This window comes from Xenopus laevis, chromosome 7S (assembly GCF_017654675.1).
Source record: "Xenopus laevis strain J_2021 chromosome 7S, Xenopus_laevis_v10.1, whole genome shotgun sequence".
Taxonomy (NCBI): domain Eukaryota; kingdom Metazoa; phylum Chordata; class Amphibia; order Anura; family Pipidae; genus Xenopus; species Xenopus laevis.
In genome coordinates this window covers 33,272,056-33,292,552 of record NC_054384.1, presented here as the reverse complement: position 1 = coordinate 33,292,552, position 20,497 = coordinate 33,272,056, and the positions used below count along the sequence as shown (strand labels likewise).

The 20,497-nt window shown below is 39.6% G+C and overlaps 1 protein-coding gene across 5 annotated transcripts in view; it reads right to left on the bottom strand.

Annotated features, from left to right (window-relative positions):
- LOC108697504 (inactive ubiquitin carboxyl-terminal hydrolase 54-like) overlaps positions 1-20,497 on the bottom strand; it is a 60,819-nt gene that overhangs the window by 28,591 nt on the left and 11,731 nt on the right. For all 5 annotated transcript variants that reach the window (XM_041571106.1, XM_041571104.1, XM_041571103.1 and 2 more), the window contains exons 2-3: positions 9,367-10,531; positions 781-873 (exon numbers count right to left, since the gene is read on the bottom strand). In XM_041571106.1, coding sequence (XP_041427040.1) covers positions 781-873; positions 9,367-9,516 — 243 coding nt within the window. In that variant the 5' untranslated portion in view covers positions 9,517-10,531. The remainder of the gene's footprint in view (positions 1-780; positions 874-9,366; positions 10,532-20,497) is intronic.

Genomic DNA, 20,497 nt, shown 5'->3' with positions numbered 1-20,497 from the left:
TATAAAATGTTAGTGTCAGTATTACTTTAAATGCAAAAGCCAGTCACCTATGGTATGCCTCAAGTCAATGACAGATGTCCCGTTTACAACTGGATGATATCATGATCTGCGCTGGGTTTCGTACAATAATTTGGAAAATCTGTGGTTTTCGGGCAGTAATCCGAAAAAATCAACGTTTTCAGGTGTTAATTCCTGGAAAATCGGTCGATTCAGATTTTTTCAAAATTGTAGCGTATTTTTTATGCACCAATTTTTTCAGGTAAATTTATTGATAAATATGGTAAAAATGTGCATGGCAGTTTGGTTGAATTGGTTTTCAGAAAATAGTGAGAACATTTCAGATTTTAGTAAATAACTCCACAAGTGTCTCTTGGTGACATGAAACATGCCAGGCTTTTGTTTTTATTACCATGGAAAATAAATTTGTACTCTTAAACGTTCCTGGTTTTCAACTACATGTGGGTCGGTATGTGCCAGCCTGCATTGATGTTTTCTTGTGCATACTCCTCAGCTGAAGATCTGGACCCAGACCCACCACCATTAGCAGTGAGCATTTACTTTGAAACCCACAACACTAGTTATCCTGCCTCTTTAATACAAGTGTCAGTCAAACCAAAGAAGAAAAAAAATTAAAGCCCATAAGCAATTTACAGTACTGACAGTTTTTTCCAAATATTTTATTATGGTGATACTGGATGTAATCATTAAACAGCTATGGGGCAGTTTGTCTTGCTTCTTTTTTTCCCACCACTAATAATTTATCTTTCACAGTCTTCCTACCTTCAGTGCACAAAATATACAGGAGTCTCCCATACACTTGTGTGTTGTAAGCTGTCGGAAGCTCCGCCGGAAAATGTCTAGGTGCCATAACACCTGTAAATAAACATAAAAGAGAGATAGATGAAACATTTTAAAACAGTGAAGTTCATACGAAAATGTTTGAACACAGTTTTGAAAGAATTAAAGAACAAACATGCACTTCCACCTATGTTGTTCTGTGCCATCTCCTTATAATGAAGTTTATACAATAACTTTAGAGTTTGCTAGGAAAAGGCCTAGAACTCGGTGCTCTTTCTATTTTCCAGAAGGACAGTGTCCGAGATCCAGGAAGATGACAGACTTCAATGCTGAGATATAATAATCTACATAAATCAACTTGAAAGCTGTATATATAACCTTGAGCTATTTTTAATTTAAGATCCAATGCAAATCTATCTGCCTCACTAGGCATTACAAATGTGTTGGTTTTTATTGGATTTTAGTGATTTTATCATAATCTGCATTTATTTAAACTTGTTTTTACCTGTAAAAATTGTGTGTGCTATAAATTAATTTTGGCGCCACTATACACCACATAATCTAGTAAATCTATGCATATTGGGCATCATACCGTTTGGCAGAAACCTGTTCATATTTAGGATGTTTTATGGATATGTGGGACATATGACTGAGTAAAAAAACATCGTGTTTAGCCCTGCTTTGCACTTTTGAGTACAAACCCATTTTGGATTCGGTTTACTTGCCATAAAAATATGATTTTCTGGGGTCCATTTATCTGCAAAATGTAACCACACATAAACAAGGCAGTGTGTTTTTGTAGTAGTAGATATACATATTGTATGCTATGGAATATGTATGCACAAGGCTCAATTGGGGTCTCTGCTGCCACATAGTTGTGTAATCCTGTGCATCAAACTGTTCAGTGTCAATCTGTCATCAACAAGTCCCTATTTCCAAAAAAGTATTTTAAGAATAGTGATTTGTAAGCAAAAATGCTAGTTTCCTTAACCCATGCAAAACAAGCAGCATCCTTTCCTCACTCATTAGCAGAATTGTTTTGGCTGCCAGTACAATTCATACTCTGCAAATGAAGAAGAATATGCACAGTACTGCTGGATTCCTGTTACACACTGCTGATCTATACAAGAAGGCACGGGTCAGTGACCTTCTCTCCAATGAGAAAGCACTTTTACTCTACATTGGGTAAGCAGTAACTTCATTCAAAAAGTTTAGCTTGCTATTTATGCCAACATGTCTCTGTTGTCAAAGTACTTATTTTGCCAATAGGGACTTGCTGAAAATAAATAAGTGGACATTTACTTTAATTCATAGCAAAAGGGAAGATTCAGCAATAAACTATACTTCATTACATCTAAATAAGACAATGTGTGATCAAAGGGATGAATGCAATTGTGAGTGTCATCTCCGTAACAATTCCATTCCCACTGGAATTCATTATCACACAATACTATATAGTTACATTTTTCCTTTCTATTGCTTTATATGACCCTTTTTTTATGTGCACCAATCACCACTCCAGAATAGCCACAACACAAGTCTATTGATTTGCACAATTGTTTGCAAATCTTAACCTCATGCAACAAACACTATACTTCCTCCAAATACAGATTACGTTCACCTGTTTTATAAACCTGAAAGAATAATTAAAGTCCTTATAACTGCTGCAGTCCATCCATGGGCGTCTGCAGAAAATTTCCCAAGGGGGAGGGGCAAGGAAGAAAACATATTACACAAATTACTTATACCCATATTTTGGTTTACACAGAAACCTTTTTCTGGTCCTCCAAAAAATGTGAAATGGGGGTTTTACTGTACATAAAGTAGAGTAGCAACAGCAGGAATAGTTTGAGCAAAATAGAATCTATGTTTATACATTCTATTTCAATTTAGGGGAAAGCTGCTTTGTTCCCAGAGTGGTAGAAGGGTTAAAAGATAAGAATCATCCAAAAGAGAAACAATGAGGTGGATACAGGACAGGAGCAGGAGAGGGGTGAGGTGCAAATATATATATTATAGATATTTCTATCTATACAAATATATAGAGTGAGGCAGAGGGTTATGAGAGATGGAGAGGTGAGTTTGGAGGTAACTCAGCAGAATGAGAAGGGAAAGGGTAAAAGAGGACAGTGAATAGAGTGAGGACAGGTATAGGTGGTGGATACAATGGGAGCAGCAGGGCAAGGAACTGTAGGGGTTAATTTCCTTTTTGGCAAATACACTGAAAGAATGGTTGTAGGAAAACCCACAGCCAACCTGTACCTATAAGATTCAATAATGAATGTAGTTACACAGCTATACACAGGTTCATTATAGTCTTTATAACCCACACACAGTTTGTCAGAGAAGGAAAGTCGTTAACCACTTGGGGTTGCCTAATGTTAGTGAATGTATTTACTTACCTGAAACCCTGGGCCGATGCTCCTATTGGCCCGGGGTTATTCCAGTGAGCACCACGGAGCGCTTCTCTTCTGGCTTCTTATGTCTTCAAATTTCCTGAGGCAGACGCATGCACAGTAGAATGAAAAAGCTGAATTTTTAGTTACAGTTCGGCTCTTTACTGTAATACGCATGTGCAGCCGCCAGAAGAAGCTGAAGGGAAGCGCTCCGTGGTGCCCCCTTGCCCCTATCTGTGTATGCCTATATTCCCATTTACTGTACTTGTTCCAGCATAAAGGTAGGGCAGCCCTGTGCAGATGCTGGCCATAAAGGAGAATTCAACCCCTTCTTAAAAAAAACCCTACCCCATAACCTAGATAGACCCCCCCAGCCTAGCTTATCCCTGAAAAACGCAGGGAGAGCCTCTAGCTTTCAGCAGCCAAAAACTATTGCTCTTTGAAGCTACAATTTTTTGTTATTGCTACTTTTTATTACATGTCTTTCTATTCAGACCCCTGCTATTCATAGACCAGTCTTAAGCTACAGCCTGGTTGCTAGGGTAAATTGCTGAAATTACAAAGAGCTACCAAACAAGAGGCTAAATAAAAACATCCCACTACAAAAAAAAAAAAGAAAACCAATTGCAAACTGTCTCAGAATATTATTGTGTGCTCAGGCCCAGATTTGTGGAAAGGCCACCAAGGCCCGGGCCTGGGGCGGCAATATTTTAGGGGGCGGCATGCGGCCCAACCACACCCACATTGGTTCAAAAACACTGCGGATGCACAGGAGATACAATAATTTTCCCATGCCCCAATACCCATTGCTCCGTTCCGAAAATATGCACTAATAAAGGGGAGGGGACAGGGGTGAAGAACGGCAGTTGGTCTAGGGGCGACCCGCTATGTAAATCGGGCCCTGTGTATGGAATTTCATATTTGAATAACTTTTAATATACTACACTTTAAGTAAGGGCATAGACACAGGCTTGGCACGAGAAGGAATCAGCTACTATAGAATATACTATCCCTTAATTCCAGTAACCAGAAGCTGAGTAGCCAGGCCTAGTATCACAGGCATTCAGTCTCCACCACTGATTACCTATGAAATTATCCAGGAACAGCGCTCTGTGTAGTGTTAACTATAATATGTTGCAAACTAGGACAGAAGAGGGAATATCAGCAGTGTGTTTATCAAAAGATGACACATTTAAAACCACTGAAATCTATTTGAATTTTATTGCAAAACTTTTGCAACTAGAGATGAGCGATTCTGTTTTGCCAGACAATTTAGTCCAGCACCGAGACCTTCAAAATTACTTTTATTAGTAATACCTTTAGAATTCTTCTTAATAAAAATGCAGATACAGTTTTAGGTCAACACAAAAAAATGACGTCTCCTTTAAAGCGGACCTGTCTCCTATGCATAAAAAGCTGTATAATGAAAGTCCTTTGCAAATTAAACATGGAACACAAATTCATTTTCTTGAAACCTGTTATAAAGATGTTTAAATATCTGACCTGTCAATCAAATGACTGCTCCACCTCTATGCCTGAGGCATCCTGGTGCATACACATGATTGATAATGGCTTCTGCCTGCTTGCTGCGATTGTGTAATTGTAAGACTGAAGGAATCAAAATGTAACTAATAAATATAGTGTATAGCACTATAGCAAAGTATATTTCGCTCAATTATCATGCTAGAAAATAACTTGGAATTACTTTTTTAGGGTCACAGGTCACCTTTAATATATGAAAAAGCATAGCTATAAGCACAAGGTGAAATGAAAGCAAACTGCATGGTTACCAAGTGTTTTTAGCACTTTAACTTTGCTTTCATCCTCACATCATCTCCATTCAATGATCTTTGGCAAAGTCTTGCTCCAATCCTGTAATCCATATTCACCTAGGTAGCACCTAGACAGAGTATCATGTCAAGTGGAAGAGTAAGAAATATTTACCAAATTCTAAAATCTGTGATAGAATCAGGGCCGGATTTACCCTTCCTGCCCCCCCCTAGGCCCTGCTACTGTGCCGCCCCCCCCCCCGTATTTTCTGTGCACGCATGCGCTCAGCAGCTCTTGCCTGAACTTGCTCCCTTCCCAATCCTCTAGACTCTATTTCTAATTACTCTGGCACCGTGCGTGCCCGTGATGTCACGATGAAGCGCGCATGCGCAGTTACATGGTAACGTGGCGACGTCACATAGCGCAGACCGGAAGAAGTGGAGATCTGCACCGACACCGCTTGCTATCTACTCTCTGTAGAGTAGAGGCAGGCGCACAGCAGGAGTCCACACAAGCTGCTGCGCCGGGTCAATGGGGGGGGTGGCGTTTGCTCTGTTTGTAAATGTGACGGTCACGGACCGCTCCGCTTTACTATGTTATAGAGAAGATGCTAGGGGGCCTGCTTGCCGCCCCTAGCATCTTGCCGCCCTAGGCCCGGGCCTAGGGGGCCTCTCCCCAAATCCGGGCCTGGATAGAATCCCGCATATTCCTGTGTTCTGGTTTCTAGCACCTTGTAAATGTTTTTACAGCATGAACAAAAATGGGTATGGTTTCAAAACTTCCTTAACCATTTCATACATAGTTACATTGGGTTGAAAAAAGACAAAGTCCATCAAGTTCAACCCCTCCAAATGAAAACCCAGCATCCATACACACACCCCTCCATACCTTCACATAAATGATATATATATCTATACTAACTATAGAATTTAGTATCACAATAGCCTTTGATATTAAGTCTATCCAAGAATGTCATCCAAGCCATTCTTAAAGGCATTAACTTAATCAGCATCACAACATCACCCGGCAGTGCATTCCACAACCTAAATGTCCTCACTGTGAAGGACCACCTACGTTGCTTCAAATGAAATTTATTTTATAGTCTGAAGGGGTGGCCATTGGTATGTTGATCCACTTTATGGGTAAAAAGGTCCCCTGCTACTTGTCTATAATGTCCTCTAATGTACTTGTAAAGTGTAATCATGTCCCCTCGCAAGCGCCTTTTTCCAGAGAATACAATCCCAACCTTGACAGTTTACCCTCATAATTTAAGTCTTCCATCCCTCTAACCAGTTTAGTTGCACTCTGCACTCTCTCCGGCTCATTTATATCCCTGCACTGCATACTCCATATGAGGCCTTGCCAGGGACCTATAAAGAGACATAATTATGTTTTCATCCCTTGAGTTAATGCCATTTTTATGCAAGACAGAACTTATTTGCTTTAGTAGCCACAGAAATTAGACAACTTGTTTTCTACAAAAAACCCAAGATCCTTCTCATTTAAGAAACACACTGCCATTTAGTGTATAACTTGCATTATATTATTTTTGGCAAAGTGCATACCCTTGCATTTATCAACATTGAACCTCATTTTCCAGTTTCCCAACTTAGACAAATCACTCTGCAAAATGGCTGCATGGAACCTATAGCACAATTTAGTACCATCTGCAAAAATAGAAACAGTACTTTCAATGCCCACTTCCAGGTCATTAATAAACTATTTGAAAAGCAAGGGACCTAGTACAGAGCCCTGCGGTACTCCACTAACAACACTGGTCCAATTAGAAAATGTTCAATTTACCACCACTCTTTGTAGTCTATCTTTTAGCCAGTTCTCTATAAAGGTACAAATAATATGTTCCAGGCCAACATTCATTAATTTAACCAGTAACCTTCTGTGTGGGACTGCTTTAGCAAAGTCTAAGTAAATCACATCCACTGCCATCCCAGAATCAAGGTCCCTGCTTACCTTCTGGCAACATGTTCTATTCTCTTTTGAATTTCCTCATGTGTGAACCATGCATCATTAGTTCATCATCAACCTCAACACTTCTATTCAACCAAAAAGGTTTTGCTTTGCAACAATGTTCCTTGCTGACAAGGGGAATATACGGACATTTATATTTATTAAAGTTGAAACAAACCCTTTACCAAGAAAAAATCCTACCGCCCACCCCACATAGAGCCTCTAACTTTTTACTTACCCCTCAGTGCAGAGTCACAGCATCTGAGTTCACCGCAGCCATCTTCCGGGTCTTCGGTAAGCTGAGAGGAAGACCTGCAAAGTGGTGCATGCGCAGTGGGAGCAATTTACCGGTTTGCAACAACTGTGCATGAGACAAAATGGACGGAAATTGACGAAGCACTGAAAGAAGACACAAAGACCCGGAAGATGGCTGCAGTGAACTATTTATCTTGATCATGTATATTCTGACCCTTTAAAGTCTTAATGAAAACAGACAGAGTATGTCAGAAGCAGACAGAGAACGTTACTTAGCTGCTGTATTAACAGACAGTTATCCACAGGGGAGGAGACGGCATATGGCTTTAAGGGTATGTTTATGGTATAGTTAAGAGCAAGAGTGCCCAAAAAAGTAGATCAGGATCTACCAGTAGACATTTAGCTGGTGATCGGTAGATCTCAAGACATTGTCAACTAACAGCTTGATTAAATTATCCTCCTGTTTCATGCTTTTCATTAAGGTTACAGAAAAAATTGTTGTTTGTTAAATATAGCAATATACATTTTCTCATAAAACAATATTTAAGTAATATTTCCCATGGAACAGAATGCTAACAATACTTTTATGGATGTAAATCATAATGGGACAACATCACTAAACGCAGACCTCAAATTAGTGTGGGGACTCCTGGTTAAGAGCATGATTTACATTTTTCACATATGAGTGATGAATGCTATCCATGCAGAGTACCAGAATTTTTTTTTGTGTCTGTTACCACCATTAATGTGGACAAAAGTCCTTGAGATAACATAGGTGTGGTTTAAATGGGTGTGGCCTAAAGGGGGCATGGTCAGCACTGGCTTCCATTATCGGCCTCCACCACGTAGGCCAGATAAATTCAGGCCCTCATTACTAGAAAAGGACAGCACTGACATATAAGATCCCGGGGGTTCTTCTCAACAGGCACCACAAAGCAATTCTCTACCTGCTTTTTTTGTGAAGGTGCATATGTGCAGTAGAGTGGAAAGCCAAACTTTAACATATTATCTAGATTTTTCACTCTTGTCCACATTTGTCTGCCCTGGGCATTGAAGGGAAGAAGGATCGCTCTGTGGTGCTCGCTAAGAAAAACTCAGGTCCAGTGCAGTTCTCAGCAATCAGGAGCACTTTCCTTCTCCTTTAAAATAGTAATTTAAAAATAAAGCTGCAATTGAGTTTGCACTAAAATAAACACAAATTGTGTGCATATTGGCACGATTCATTAAACGTGCTTGCAACAAAACTCCACTTTGGTATAGTTGCTCTATTAGCCACTATATACATTCTGCTTCTTTGCTGAACCATATATATGTACATGTATGTGTACCCTGCAGCTACAGCCACCCAAAAGAAAGGTGCTACGGTAATTCCAGGGATCCCACATCAGTTTGTGTTAATAGGCACAGCAGACTTTTTCACAAAAACAAAATCACACAAAAACAAGAGTTTTAATGCAAGTGCTGCGACTGACAAAACCCCAATGCTAGCTTCAACCTACATCCAATTTGGTACCATATACATGCACAACTGCTTTCGCTGTGAATCGGCCGGGCAGAAGGATTCGGCCGAATCCTGCTGAAAAAGGCAGAATCCCGAACCGAATCCTGGATTTGGTGCATCCCTAGTAAAAAAACATGCTGATTTATGTCCAAAAGGGCACTTTGCACATCGTACTTGAGGTCATAAGTGCCCTTTTAGTGTCTATAAAGGGCTTGTTTGAATAAACAATTAATTGGGGCAGCAGGTTATTCTTCAGCGTTGTAAAAGTACAGATGACTAGCAAATTCTAAAACCTTCTGCTGGGGGCAATAAAATGTGAATAACTCCAAGATTAAAAGAAGAGATTTTTACATTGTTAATACTGTATTATGACAAGCTAGCATTCTACTGACCTTTCTATTAGTACATGGATACACACACACACATACACAGGCCCGGATTTGCGGGACATACACACACTCTACCTTTTAACCCTTTAAACATTGCTCTTTCAAAGTACAGTCTGGAAACTGACCCATAAAATTAATCAAATGAGTTAAAAAGATTTAACTTTGCTAAACAACAGCGCAACACCATGAGTATCACTGCAGGGAAATTGAGGCAAGTAAGCTGGCACCTCAACAGGAACAAGGGATTAATCATGTGAAGTAGGTTCTGTGTTTATTGCATAGTCCTTACCTGCAGTGCACTGTTTAGAAAGCAGCTATTTTGTCCTGGCTCATTAATCAGGCCTTTGCTAGGAGCAATAGATATTGAATTACGTGGAGTAAACATCTCCTGAACTCCTCCTCGACCTGTAGCAAAATAATTTCTCTTCCAGGACATCATTGATACAATCAAAAAATGAACAGAAACTGTTTTAACTGGTTTTGTTTAAATCCTGGTACAAATTCCTCCTTGACAAACAGCTGTGCTAAATTGACAGTGAAGCCTAATACAATAGTGATGATGATGCTAGAGAAAACTTATCTGAACTGTAGAGTAAATGTCTGTGTTCTTAGCAGAATATTCATTTAGAAAAAAAAATCCTAGAAGCAGAGATATCCATAAAAATGTAACTACTGTAGGTATTGCCGAAAGCAGAAAAATACTGTGTCTTTTTCCAGTTTCAGTCCCTCCATGGGTTTATGTGGTACAGCAATTACAGTATACACAGATCAGGCAAGTGAATGGGAAAAAAGCAAAGTGGCCACAACCCACACACGGTAACAGCACATCTGGGTACCCTGTGGATTGCAAAGGAGAAGTAGAAAACAACTTCAACAAGGGCAGGTTACAGCACGATACTGCAGGAATCTTCTATTTTGTTTGTTATCCTGAATATGGGTCCTATTAAAGGCTTTGATATATCCATGTTTCTCTGCTCTGAACATCCGAACCTTGTGTCTTAATAACTGAATGACTGGAAATTCCAGGAAGCTTTGTAAAGAGGTCAGAATTGGGAAGAAATACTTCACTTAATCACCATTCCGGGTTATTTGATGGTATTCTGCCTAGTCTTGCAAGCCTCGCCTCCCAAAGAGAACTTTTTAGAGACAAGAATAAACAAAATAAAATAAATAAGCAAGGGAAGCTGTTAAAAACATGGATCCAAAGGGAGAAAGCTCTTTAGGGAAGACCATTTTATAAATGTATTCTTTGTATGTATTCAAGCATTAAAATATATATATCATCATATCTCACTGAATACTTATTATCACCAAACCCCATGATTGTGGGTTTTGTAGTCTGGGAAATAGTTTGGTCCTGCGTTGTTGTACGGATCCCTTTATGTTGAAAGAAAAAGTTTTATACTTGAACAATGTTTCACTCCTGTAAGAGGCGTCCAAAAGATTTCAGAAACCTAGTTAAAAAACAAAACAGAAGGACAATTTAGTATGAGAAAATAACAACATCTATGTACAAAGTAAAATTTAAGTTGAAAGTATAAAAGCATTAACATCTGAGTTTAAGTGCAATTTAGTTAAAAGACACACACACACACAGTTAGGTCCATAAATATTTGGACAGACAACTTTTTTTCTAATTTTGGTTCTGTACATTACCACAATGAATTTTAAATGAAACAACTCAGATGCAGTTGAACTGCAGACTTTCAGCTTTAATTCAGTGGGTTGAACAAAAAGATTGCATCAAAATGTGAGGAACTAAAGCCTTTTTTTAACACAATCACTTCATTTCAGGGGCTCAAAAGTAATTGGACAAATGAAAAAACTGAGAATAAAATGTTAATTTCTAATACTTGGTTGAAAACCCTTTGCTGGCAATGACAGCCTGCCTGAAGTCTTGAACTCATGGACATCAACAGATTCTGGATTTTCTCCTTTTAAATGCTCTGCCAGGCCTTTACTGCAGCGGCTTTCAGTTGCTGTTTGTTTGTGGGCCTTTCTGTCTAAAGTAGTCTTCAACAAGTGAAATACAGCTCAATTGGGTACAGATAAGGTGACTGACTTGGCCATTTAAGAATATTCCACTTATTTGCTTTAATAAACTCCTGGGTTGCTTTGGCTGTATGTTTTGGGTCATTGTCCATCTGTATTATGAAACGCCTCCCAATCAATTTGACTGCATTTAGCTGGATTTGAGCAGACAGTGTCTCTGAACACCTTAGAATTAATTCGGCTGCTTCTGTCCTGTGTCACATCATAGATAAACACTAGTGTCCCAGTGCCACTGGCAGCCATGCATGCCCAAGCCATCACACTGCCTCTGCCATGTTTTATAGATGATGTGGTATGCTTTGGTTCATCAGCTGTTCCCCGCCTTCTCCATACTTTTTTCTTGCCATCATTCTGGTAGAGGTTGATCTTGGTTTCATATGTCCAAAGAATGTTTTTCCAGAACTGTGTTGGCTTTTTTAGACGTTTTTTTTAGCAAATTCCAATCTAGCCTTTCTATTCTCGATGTTTATGAGTGGCTTGCACCTTGCAGTGCACCATCTGTATTTACTTTCATGCAGTCTTCTCTTTATGGTAGACTTACACCTACACCTACCTCCTGGAGAGTGTTGTTCACTTGTTTGGCTGTTGTGAAGGGGTTTCTCTTCATCATGAAAATTATTCTGTGATCTACAAACACTGTTGTCTTCTGTGGACATCCAGGTCTTTTTGCATTGCTGAGTTCACCAGTGTTTTCTTTCTTTCTCCAGATGTACCAAACTGTAGATTTTTCCACTCCTAATATTGTAGTAATTACTCAGATGGGTTTTTTCTGTTTTTGCATCTTAAGGATGGCTTGTTTCACCTGCATGGAGAGCTCCTTTGACGGCATGTTGTCTGTTCACAGCAAAATCTTCCACATACAAGCATCCCCCTCAAATCAACTCCAGGGCTTTTATCTGCTTCATTGATAATGACATAACAAAGGAATTGCCGACACCTGCCCATGAAATAGCCTTTGAGTCAATTGTCCAATTACTTTTGAGCCCCTTAAATGAAGTGATATACATAAAGAATATACATAAAAATGCATTTAAAAGATACACAGATTTCATTTATTACTTTTGATAATCTCAAAAATGATGACGCACTCAGCTGTAAATATTATAAAGATTGAATGAGGGATGTATTCTCTTTGCTTAAAGGAACAGAAACACCAAAATATCAAAGTGTTATACAGGAATGACCATATAATGTACTGTTGCCCTGCACTGGTAAAACCTGTGTGTTTAGAAACATAACTTTAGTTTATATAAACAAGCTGCTGTGTAGCCATAGGGCAGCCATTCAAGCACAGGATACACAGTGGATATTTTACAGAGTTTATCTGTGATCTGCTGTGTATCCTGTGCCTTTTCTCATTTCTCAGCTTTGAATGGCTGCCCCCAAGACTACACAGAGCCTTGTTTATATAAACTATAGTCTTGTTTCTGAAGGAAACACACCAGTTTTACCAGTGCAGTGCAACAAGACATTTTATTTTCATTACTTTAAAACACAATAATTTTTTGGTGTTACTGTTCCTTTAACTTAAACACACACATTTCTGGGATGCATTGAGTACATTTATTTTTATGTTACTGCAAACTTACTTGATGTTGGGGTGATGGCAGATTATAATATAATTAAGGTTAATCTCTATCACAACTACAGTATAACAATCTGGGATTTTAAGTAAATTTAAGAAAAATCACTAATGGTTAATCACAATCACATCAAGTGGAATATAACATGAGTAATTGTTGCAAATTTCTGTTTTATTTGCATTTTGAAGCCGTTTGAGCCAATGCAGAGCAAAAACAAAATGAAACATACAAACCCACCCACAATTAGCCACACTTGCCATTGACTCGAATGGCAACTCAGTCACAGGACTAGGTACACCCCAACCCCAGCTGTGGCTCTTATTCTCCAAACATGGGCTCACTGCCCAAAAATTGTATTCTCAAAAAAATTGTATTCTCAAAAGAATTGTATTCTCAAAAAGTTGGTCAAACATGAAGCAGGGATCATGGGGCTGAGCACCCTACGTGAACGCTTTTTAGCCCATCCCCCTGCTCTTTCATTGTGCATAAATGGCGCTAACCCAGTATCTTGCATGCCTCAGACAAGACCGTGCAGTCCAAATCTGATGCACACTTGTGACTCCATCAAGGTAGGCCTGCACCATGACCAACTCGTACTCCTAGAGCCACACTGAAACACACTGGCTCAATACCACCTTGACCTTCCTTGAGCCGCAGCTGACCCAGGCAAGTACTGTTGACCACCACAGATAATGGTACTCCAGAGGAAGGCAAAAACTCTAGCTCTTTTCAGCCAATAAGCGCTACAAGAAAAATTCCTTCCTGACCCCATCCAGGCGATCGGTCGTAAAACACCCTAGAGCACCATTATTCAAATGGATCCATTTTACCTAGGGAGGGAGGGTGGGAAACAAAAAACACAAGTAAGTCTGAATTATTTTACTGTACATCCCCTTAAAGACCCTTCCAAACCAGCACTCCTCCCCTTGCCTCCCCTAGCCTGTCCCTCTTTTCTCCTCCACTGTTAGCCCCTCCATTGTTCTTACCTGGGGGCTGGGTAGTGAGAGACTAGGCTACACCTGGTTGGAAGGGGGGCCCCACCTAACCCCATGTCAGCCCTAAACGGACTTCATTCCTCCAAAACTGCAAAAAGCAGAAACGTGATGCCTGTTTTCTGAGATAAAACAGTGCCATAATTACTGCTATGATACTTTTAAACAGGTTCGGACTGGAGCAGCTGGGGCCCACCGGATTCTTAACCTTGGGGGCATAGACTATTAATTGACCTCTCTGCTGAAATGTACTCACCTCTGTATCTTTCCCATAATTAGGGCTTGAGTCTTTTATACATTTAGTCCCTGTCTGAAATGTATAATGAAGTAATAGAATTCTTAATGAATCAGATGAAATTCGAGTGTAGGACTGACCAGACTGGCAGAGCTGGATTCCATGGCACGGCCCCGAGGCCGAAAGATTCCGTTGCCAGGCACTCACTCGCACATGCATGCCCCCTCCCCCACTACATGGTCCTAGTGATGAAAAGTTACTACACGCAACCCCTCCTCCGCGTGCACGTTAGCATGCTAAGAAGCACAGGAGCACTGGGGAACTTTGCGTCCCCAAGCCTCCTTAGGATGCGGCTGGGCGGCATGCCGCCCCTAAAATGTTGCCACCCTAGACCCGGAACTTTGTGGCCTCGCCACAAATCTGGGCCTGCAGACTGTGGATGACTTTGATGGCCAGATTAAATATATTGCAATATATGGACAAACAATCCATGTTTTGTTTAAAGGGTAAGGCATTTTCAAGTAACTGTATGCACAAAATATCTCAATGTCTTAAATATATTGATAATCGGTCAGAGGACTCTTGTATTTGTTGGTATGAATTTTGCAGTCACAGCCTTATTTCACTGCCACTTAATGGTTTAAAATTTAGTGGTGAGCACAAGTTTCCCTTGTTTGTTAACGTGAACAACAGCCAGATATGGAAATAACATTGACATGCTAATTTTCTGGTGAAACCACACAAATCATCCATAGTCCTTGTCATACAAAAGACCATGAAAGCACAGCCCTGGCAGGTTAAACGAAGTCTTGGAGAGAAACTTTTACTAGCTGAATTTTAACTGGACTGCAATGAAGAGGAAAACGCATTATGCTTTTGTCTGGCAATAAAAAAAATAAATGCATTTCTAACAGGTGTATTTTTTCAGTTGTGTTTACTTTAAAAATTCTTTCAAATGGGGTTTGCGAGTTAATACATATTCAATATTCCATTCAATTGGCATAGCACTTAATCTTTATCAACATAGCTTAAGTATTGTTAGAACCTGAATTCAGGCATGCAAGCTCAATGTTAAATCTGTATTAAGCACTCTATACAAACAGCTCCACAAACCATTATATCTAGACCCAGAGCTCCCGGCCAGGGCAAGATGGGAGGAGGATTGAGTATTACGGATGAGCAATGGCGCATGATCATGGGTACACCACTGCTGGTTTCTCTGTCCCAAAGGCACAGGCTGGTGCAACTCTACTTCATTCACAGGGCGTATTATACTATGCACAGGTTGTATGTTATGAAGGTGGTGCCATCACCATTGAGTGTTAGATGTGGGACGGAGGTGGCCACCCTGCTGCACACGGTGTGGCCATGTACAGTTCTACAACAGTATTGGCAGGAGGTGATAGCATGGTTAACAAATGCCATTCCGGGGTGGAGTGCGGCTGGAGTTAGATCCTGTTTGTTGAACCTGGACTTGGACGCTTCTTTGGACAAATTTACCAGGATCTTTATTTTAAAGGCTCTATTTCAGGCACGAAAGGTGGTAACTCTGCACTGCCGACTATTAAAGAATGGCACATGGCTATTGACAATGTGGCTGCAATTGAAAGAGCTGCGTTATAGAGGAAGGGTCAGCGTAGGGGCCTAAAGTTGTATACCCCACCTCAGGTTTTCAGTCGTTTAGCGTGCGAAGGGGGGCCAAGGTAAACACTGGCCCTAGGTTTATATATCTTGGGATGTAACTTGCATGTTACACGGTATAATGTTTGTAACCCCTGTATGTTACCATTTTTTTTTTTCGAATAAAAACCTTTTCTGAGCAAAAAAAAAAAATCTGATTTATGAAAGAGAAGTTCAGCAGTTACATGTATGGAGAGCACAAGGAAGCAGAAACTAAATGAAATACTGTGCAAATCTGAAAACAACCAAAACATGAAGGAGCAACAACATCTATATACAAAACATACCACATTATACTTGCATGTGGATGACACATTTCCAATACTCTCCAGAACTTTGTAGGAGAGTTTGCAGCCTTTCACAATCCTTCTTCCTCCCCTTGCCAATTTACAATGAAGACAATCCTCTCTCAGTTCACATTCCTTCCCTACCTGATTGGAAGCAGTATTGCTGGGGTAGGAGGCATGGGAAATATGCTGCATCAACACTAAGGGAAGTAAATTACTCGGTCGGTTATTATTCCTTCCAAAACTCTAGTCAATGGCAATCAGAGTTCAGCACAATACCTGGCTGCTGATCTAAAAGTCTTTATTTTAATGAAATCTAAGTGTCCAATGTCTGTATGAATGCAGCTTGTTCATTTTATCTACGTCTGCAGTGAATGTCTTGAAGGTCCAACAAGTTCCTGCTTAACTTCTGTTCACAACTAGGCACTTAAAACAGGATATGACATATCATAACATATAGCAGCCTCCACTCTATTATGCTAGCCAGTGCCTTTCAAAAGTGGCACACTACAAATGCAACCCAAAAGGATTTTTTAAATTGTGTGTGCAATGGACAAGTGGGGCATCATTTCTAGATGAAACCTTTACCTGCCTAGGAAATGCTTGCTCCCTATCAGACGGCTGCTGTTTTTAAATAAAGAATGTTGTAGGTTTTTGTGTTCAGTTTAGGATATGAACTTATAACGAAAACATTAAGGAGGTTATTTACCAAAAACAGTTTTTTTCCTCATTATTTTATTAAAACAACTTTGACTAAACTCCCATCCACAATTTTACCCTTATGTATCAATAAAATAATTTGAAAAATGCATTATTGTATGAAACCCAGCGCAGATCATGATATATTCTAATTGTAAAAGGGACATCTGCCATTGACTTCTACATGACCTTGGCAGGTTTGAGAGTATTAGTATTTTTTAAATCAGACTTTTAGCAGCCTCAGGGTATAATCAATCTCAAAAAATTGCAGTTTTTCCCCTATGAAGAAAATTGTTTTCTCCTTAGAAAATGTAGTGAATAACCCCCTAAGAGTTTCTTAATTTGAAACCCCAAGCACAATAGTATATGGACATGCAATAGTAACGCCACAATCAGACATTATCAGCATGATAATACTCTGTTGTTCATTCAAAAGGCTGACAAGACACCTGCTGCTTCAAATTCCCTACTCACTGCACACAAAGATTTTTTTGTACAGCTTTTTGCGAGCTTGAGCACATCACAGACATGAACATGACAGGCAGTACCATCTTAAACCAGTGTATGCTTATTAAAACACAGTCGTCTCAAATTTTTAGATAACATGGAAACACATAGTGGAGTGGAAAAACATTGAGAACTTCACACAGTGTTGTTTAAGAAAGCTTTCTGAAGAATAAATGGATAAATAGATAGCCTGTCCAAAATCAAAATTGTTTCTAATATAGTTAGTTAGGCAAAAATGTTATGTATAAAGGCTGGAGTGACTGGATGTCTAACATAATAGCCAGATCACTACTTCCTGCTTTGCAGCTCTCTGTTTCCACTGATTATTTACCAGGAAGTCAGTTACCCATCAGTGACTTGGGGGAGGGCCACATGAGTCATAACTGTTGCTTTTGAATTTGAGTTGAATGCTAAGGATCAATTGCAAACTCACTGAAAAGTCATGTCCCATGAGTTAGTCGCTGAAAATAACTTTTAATTTTAACTCATTTCCAGATTTCCCCATAAACATCAATTGAGATTTTATAAGTAAAATCATGCGTTGAAATGCGTAAAAATTTTGTGTTGACAATTTGCAGAACTGCCCTTTGCAGCAGAAAAGATTGACTCTCTGGTTTGAAATATAAGTTTCTATGTCTCAATGTTCCCCATACCACCAACCTTGGATACCTAGTACCTACCTCCTTTTGTCACTGTCAATTCTGCATCCAAACATAAATTTCACTATGACGTGTCCTTTGAGTTGGCCAGCGACCGGAGTTGTAGTGCAAGGCCAAAATTTGACACTATGGGAGTTTTTTGGGAATGCCAAGGTCACATTTATTTGGGTACTTCTCAGTCCTCTAGACCACAACAAATGTAAAAAGCAATCCCAAATACCAGTTGGTGTAATCACTGGAATAAGTGTCCAACTTGTGCAATTCAGAAATAAAGATGTCTTCATTAAAAATGTAGACTCCATCCTAATGATCCTTTAAAAGGATTTTATGCATTTAATTCGAACTTCCATTTGGCACAATTAGTGTTCATTTGGTTTCTAGTTTTTGTTGGCAGTAGCCAAAATGTTTCACACTAAAGATAAGTAGGAATGACAGAATATACTGGATTGACTAAAAGAATTGCAACCACTTTATCATGAAATATTACACAATACTGCCCAACCCAAACATCTGTACAGGTATTTAAAACATCTTTCTGAAATGGGTGGTACTATGCTATTTTCCTCTTGTGGCAAAAATAAAATATTACATCATTTTCAGCAAAACAAACAAAGGCTCTACTGTCCTTCACAACCACAAACTATGTCCCAGTCATACCTACTTGTGCTTCTTTTATTGGTAATAACTTTATTTCTAAGCCTTGTGTCTTAATAAACTGCAAGAAAGTTCTCTCCATATATCTTTACACTTAATTCAGAAATGCATATATAGTGATGGAAAACTAAAAAAAACATTGAACACAATATTTTTGTGACCTAAAAATACTTACATCCATGGGTGTAAAAAAACCCCAATAAACTGTAAATTGGCATGTGCCTATGTATTCACCCCCTTTGCCACAAAGCACCTAAAAAAATCCTGGTGCTACCAGTTACCTTCAAAAGTCACATAATTAGTTAAATGAAGTCCACCTGTGTGCAATCTAAGTGTCACATGATCTATCCATATAAACACACCTTTTCTGACATGATACCACAACAATGGTACCACAACAAACCTGCCAAGAGACGGACGGTAACCCTGAAGGTGTTGCAGAGTTCCACAGCAGAGACTGGAGTATCTGTCCATAGGACCACAATAAGCCGTACACTCCACAGAGCTGGGCTTTATGGAAGAGTGGCATTTCTTAAAATTAAAAATATGAAGGCACGTTTTGAGTTTGCCAAAAGGCATGTGGGCGACTCCCCAAATGTATGGAGGAAGGTCAGAGGAGACTAAAATGTAACTTTTCAGCTACCAAGGAAAATGCTATGTCTGGCACAAACCATCACATCAAGAACACCATCGCCACAGTGAAACATGGTGGTGGCAACATCATGCTGTGGGGATGTTTTTCAGCAGCAGGGACTGGGAAACTGGTCCGAGTCGAGAGAAAGATGGATGGTGATAAACACAGAGATAGTCTTGAGCAAAACCTGTGTCAGTCTGCCTGTGATTTGAGACTGGGACGGAGGTTCACCTTCCAGCAGGTCAATGACCCGAAGCATACTGCTAATGCAACACTCGAGTGGTTTAAGGGGAAACATTTAAATGTGTTGGAATGGCCTAGTCAAAGTCCAGACCTCAATCCAATTGAGAATCTGTGGTCAGACTTGAAGATTGCTATTCACAAGCAAAAACCATCCAACATGAAGGAGCTTGGAGCAGTTTTGCCTTGAGGAATGGGCAAAAATCCCAGTGGCAAGATGTGGCAAGCTCATAGAGACTTATCCAAAGCGACTTGCAGCTGTAATTGCCGCAAAAGGTGGCTCTACAAAGTACTGACTTTAAAGGGGGTGAACAGTTGCACACTGAAGATTTCTGTTATTTTGTCCTATTTGTTGTTTGCTTCACAATAATAAAAAAAAAAACATCTTCAAAGTTGTAGGCAATGTAAATGTAAATGAAATGGTGCAAACTCTCAAACAATCCATTTTAATTCCAGGTTGTGAGGCAACAAACATAAAAAATGCCAAGGGGGGGTGAATATTTTTGCAATAAAAATATAATAAATAGTAGCAGTTATACAATAGCAACTGAGCCACATAATACATTTTAGCAATTATTTTCAAAATAAACAATTAGCACTGTAACAGTGGATTTTAGTTCTGAACCTTTCTTATTAGTTTCAGATCATTACTCCTGCTCCAAAAACAGTTTTCTTGCATAACACTGTGATATAAATAACTTTGCCACAAAACAAATTAGTGTTTATACAGGTTATGTGACAAAGCTTATGTGACCAACCCTAGGAGAAATTAGGAGTCACCTAATTGTTGAAAATATATTGTCTTTTTTTGCCTTGTATATAGGAACAATTGTAAATAAAGATAGTAGAGGTCTACAGGGAGTACAGCGACCATATAAGTCATGGACCACAGATGAAGTGCTTTTAAAAGGGCATGTAAGCTGTTTGTTTCATACTAATGCAACATGCTCTACGCTGCCTGGGTGTGCCCCACTGTGCCTGCCTTACACTCCCTGTGTGTGCCCCACTCTACCTGCCCTACGCTACTTGCGTGGCTGATGAAAGCTGCCGATTCAGTCCTTCTGGATTGGGTGACAGCTTAATAGTCCATGTACAGGGCCTTCTGATGAGCTATCCTGACCGATATGTGGGTAAAAAGGAGTCAGATATTGATTGGGCAGGTTTTAAAATTCTGGCTAGTTGATGCAGTCCTCACCGG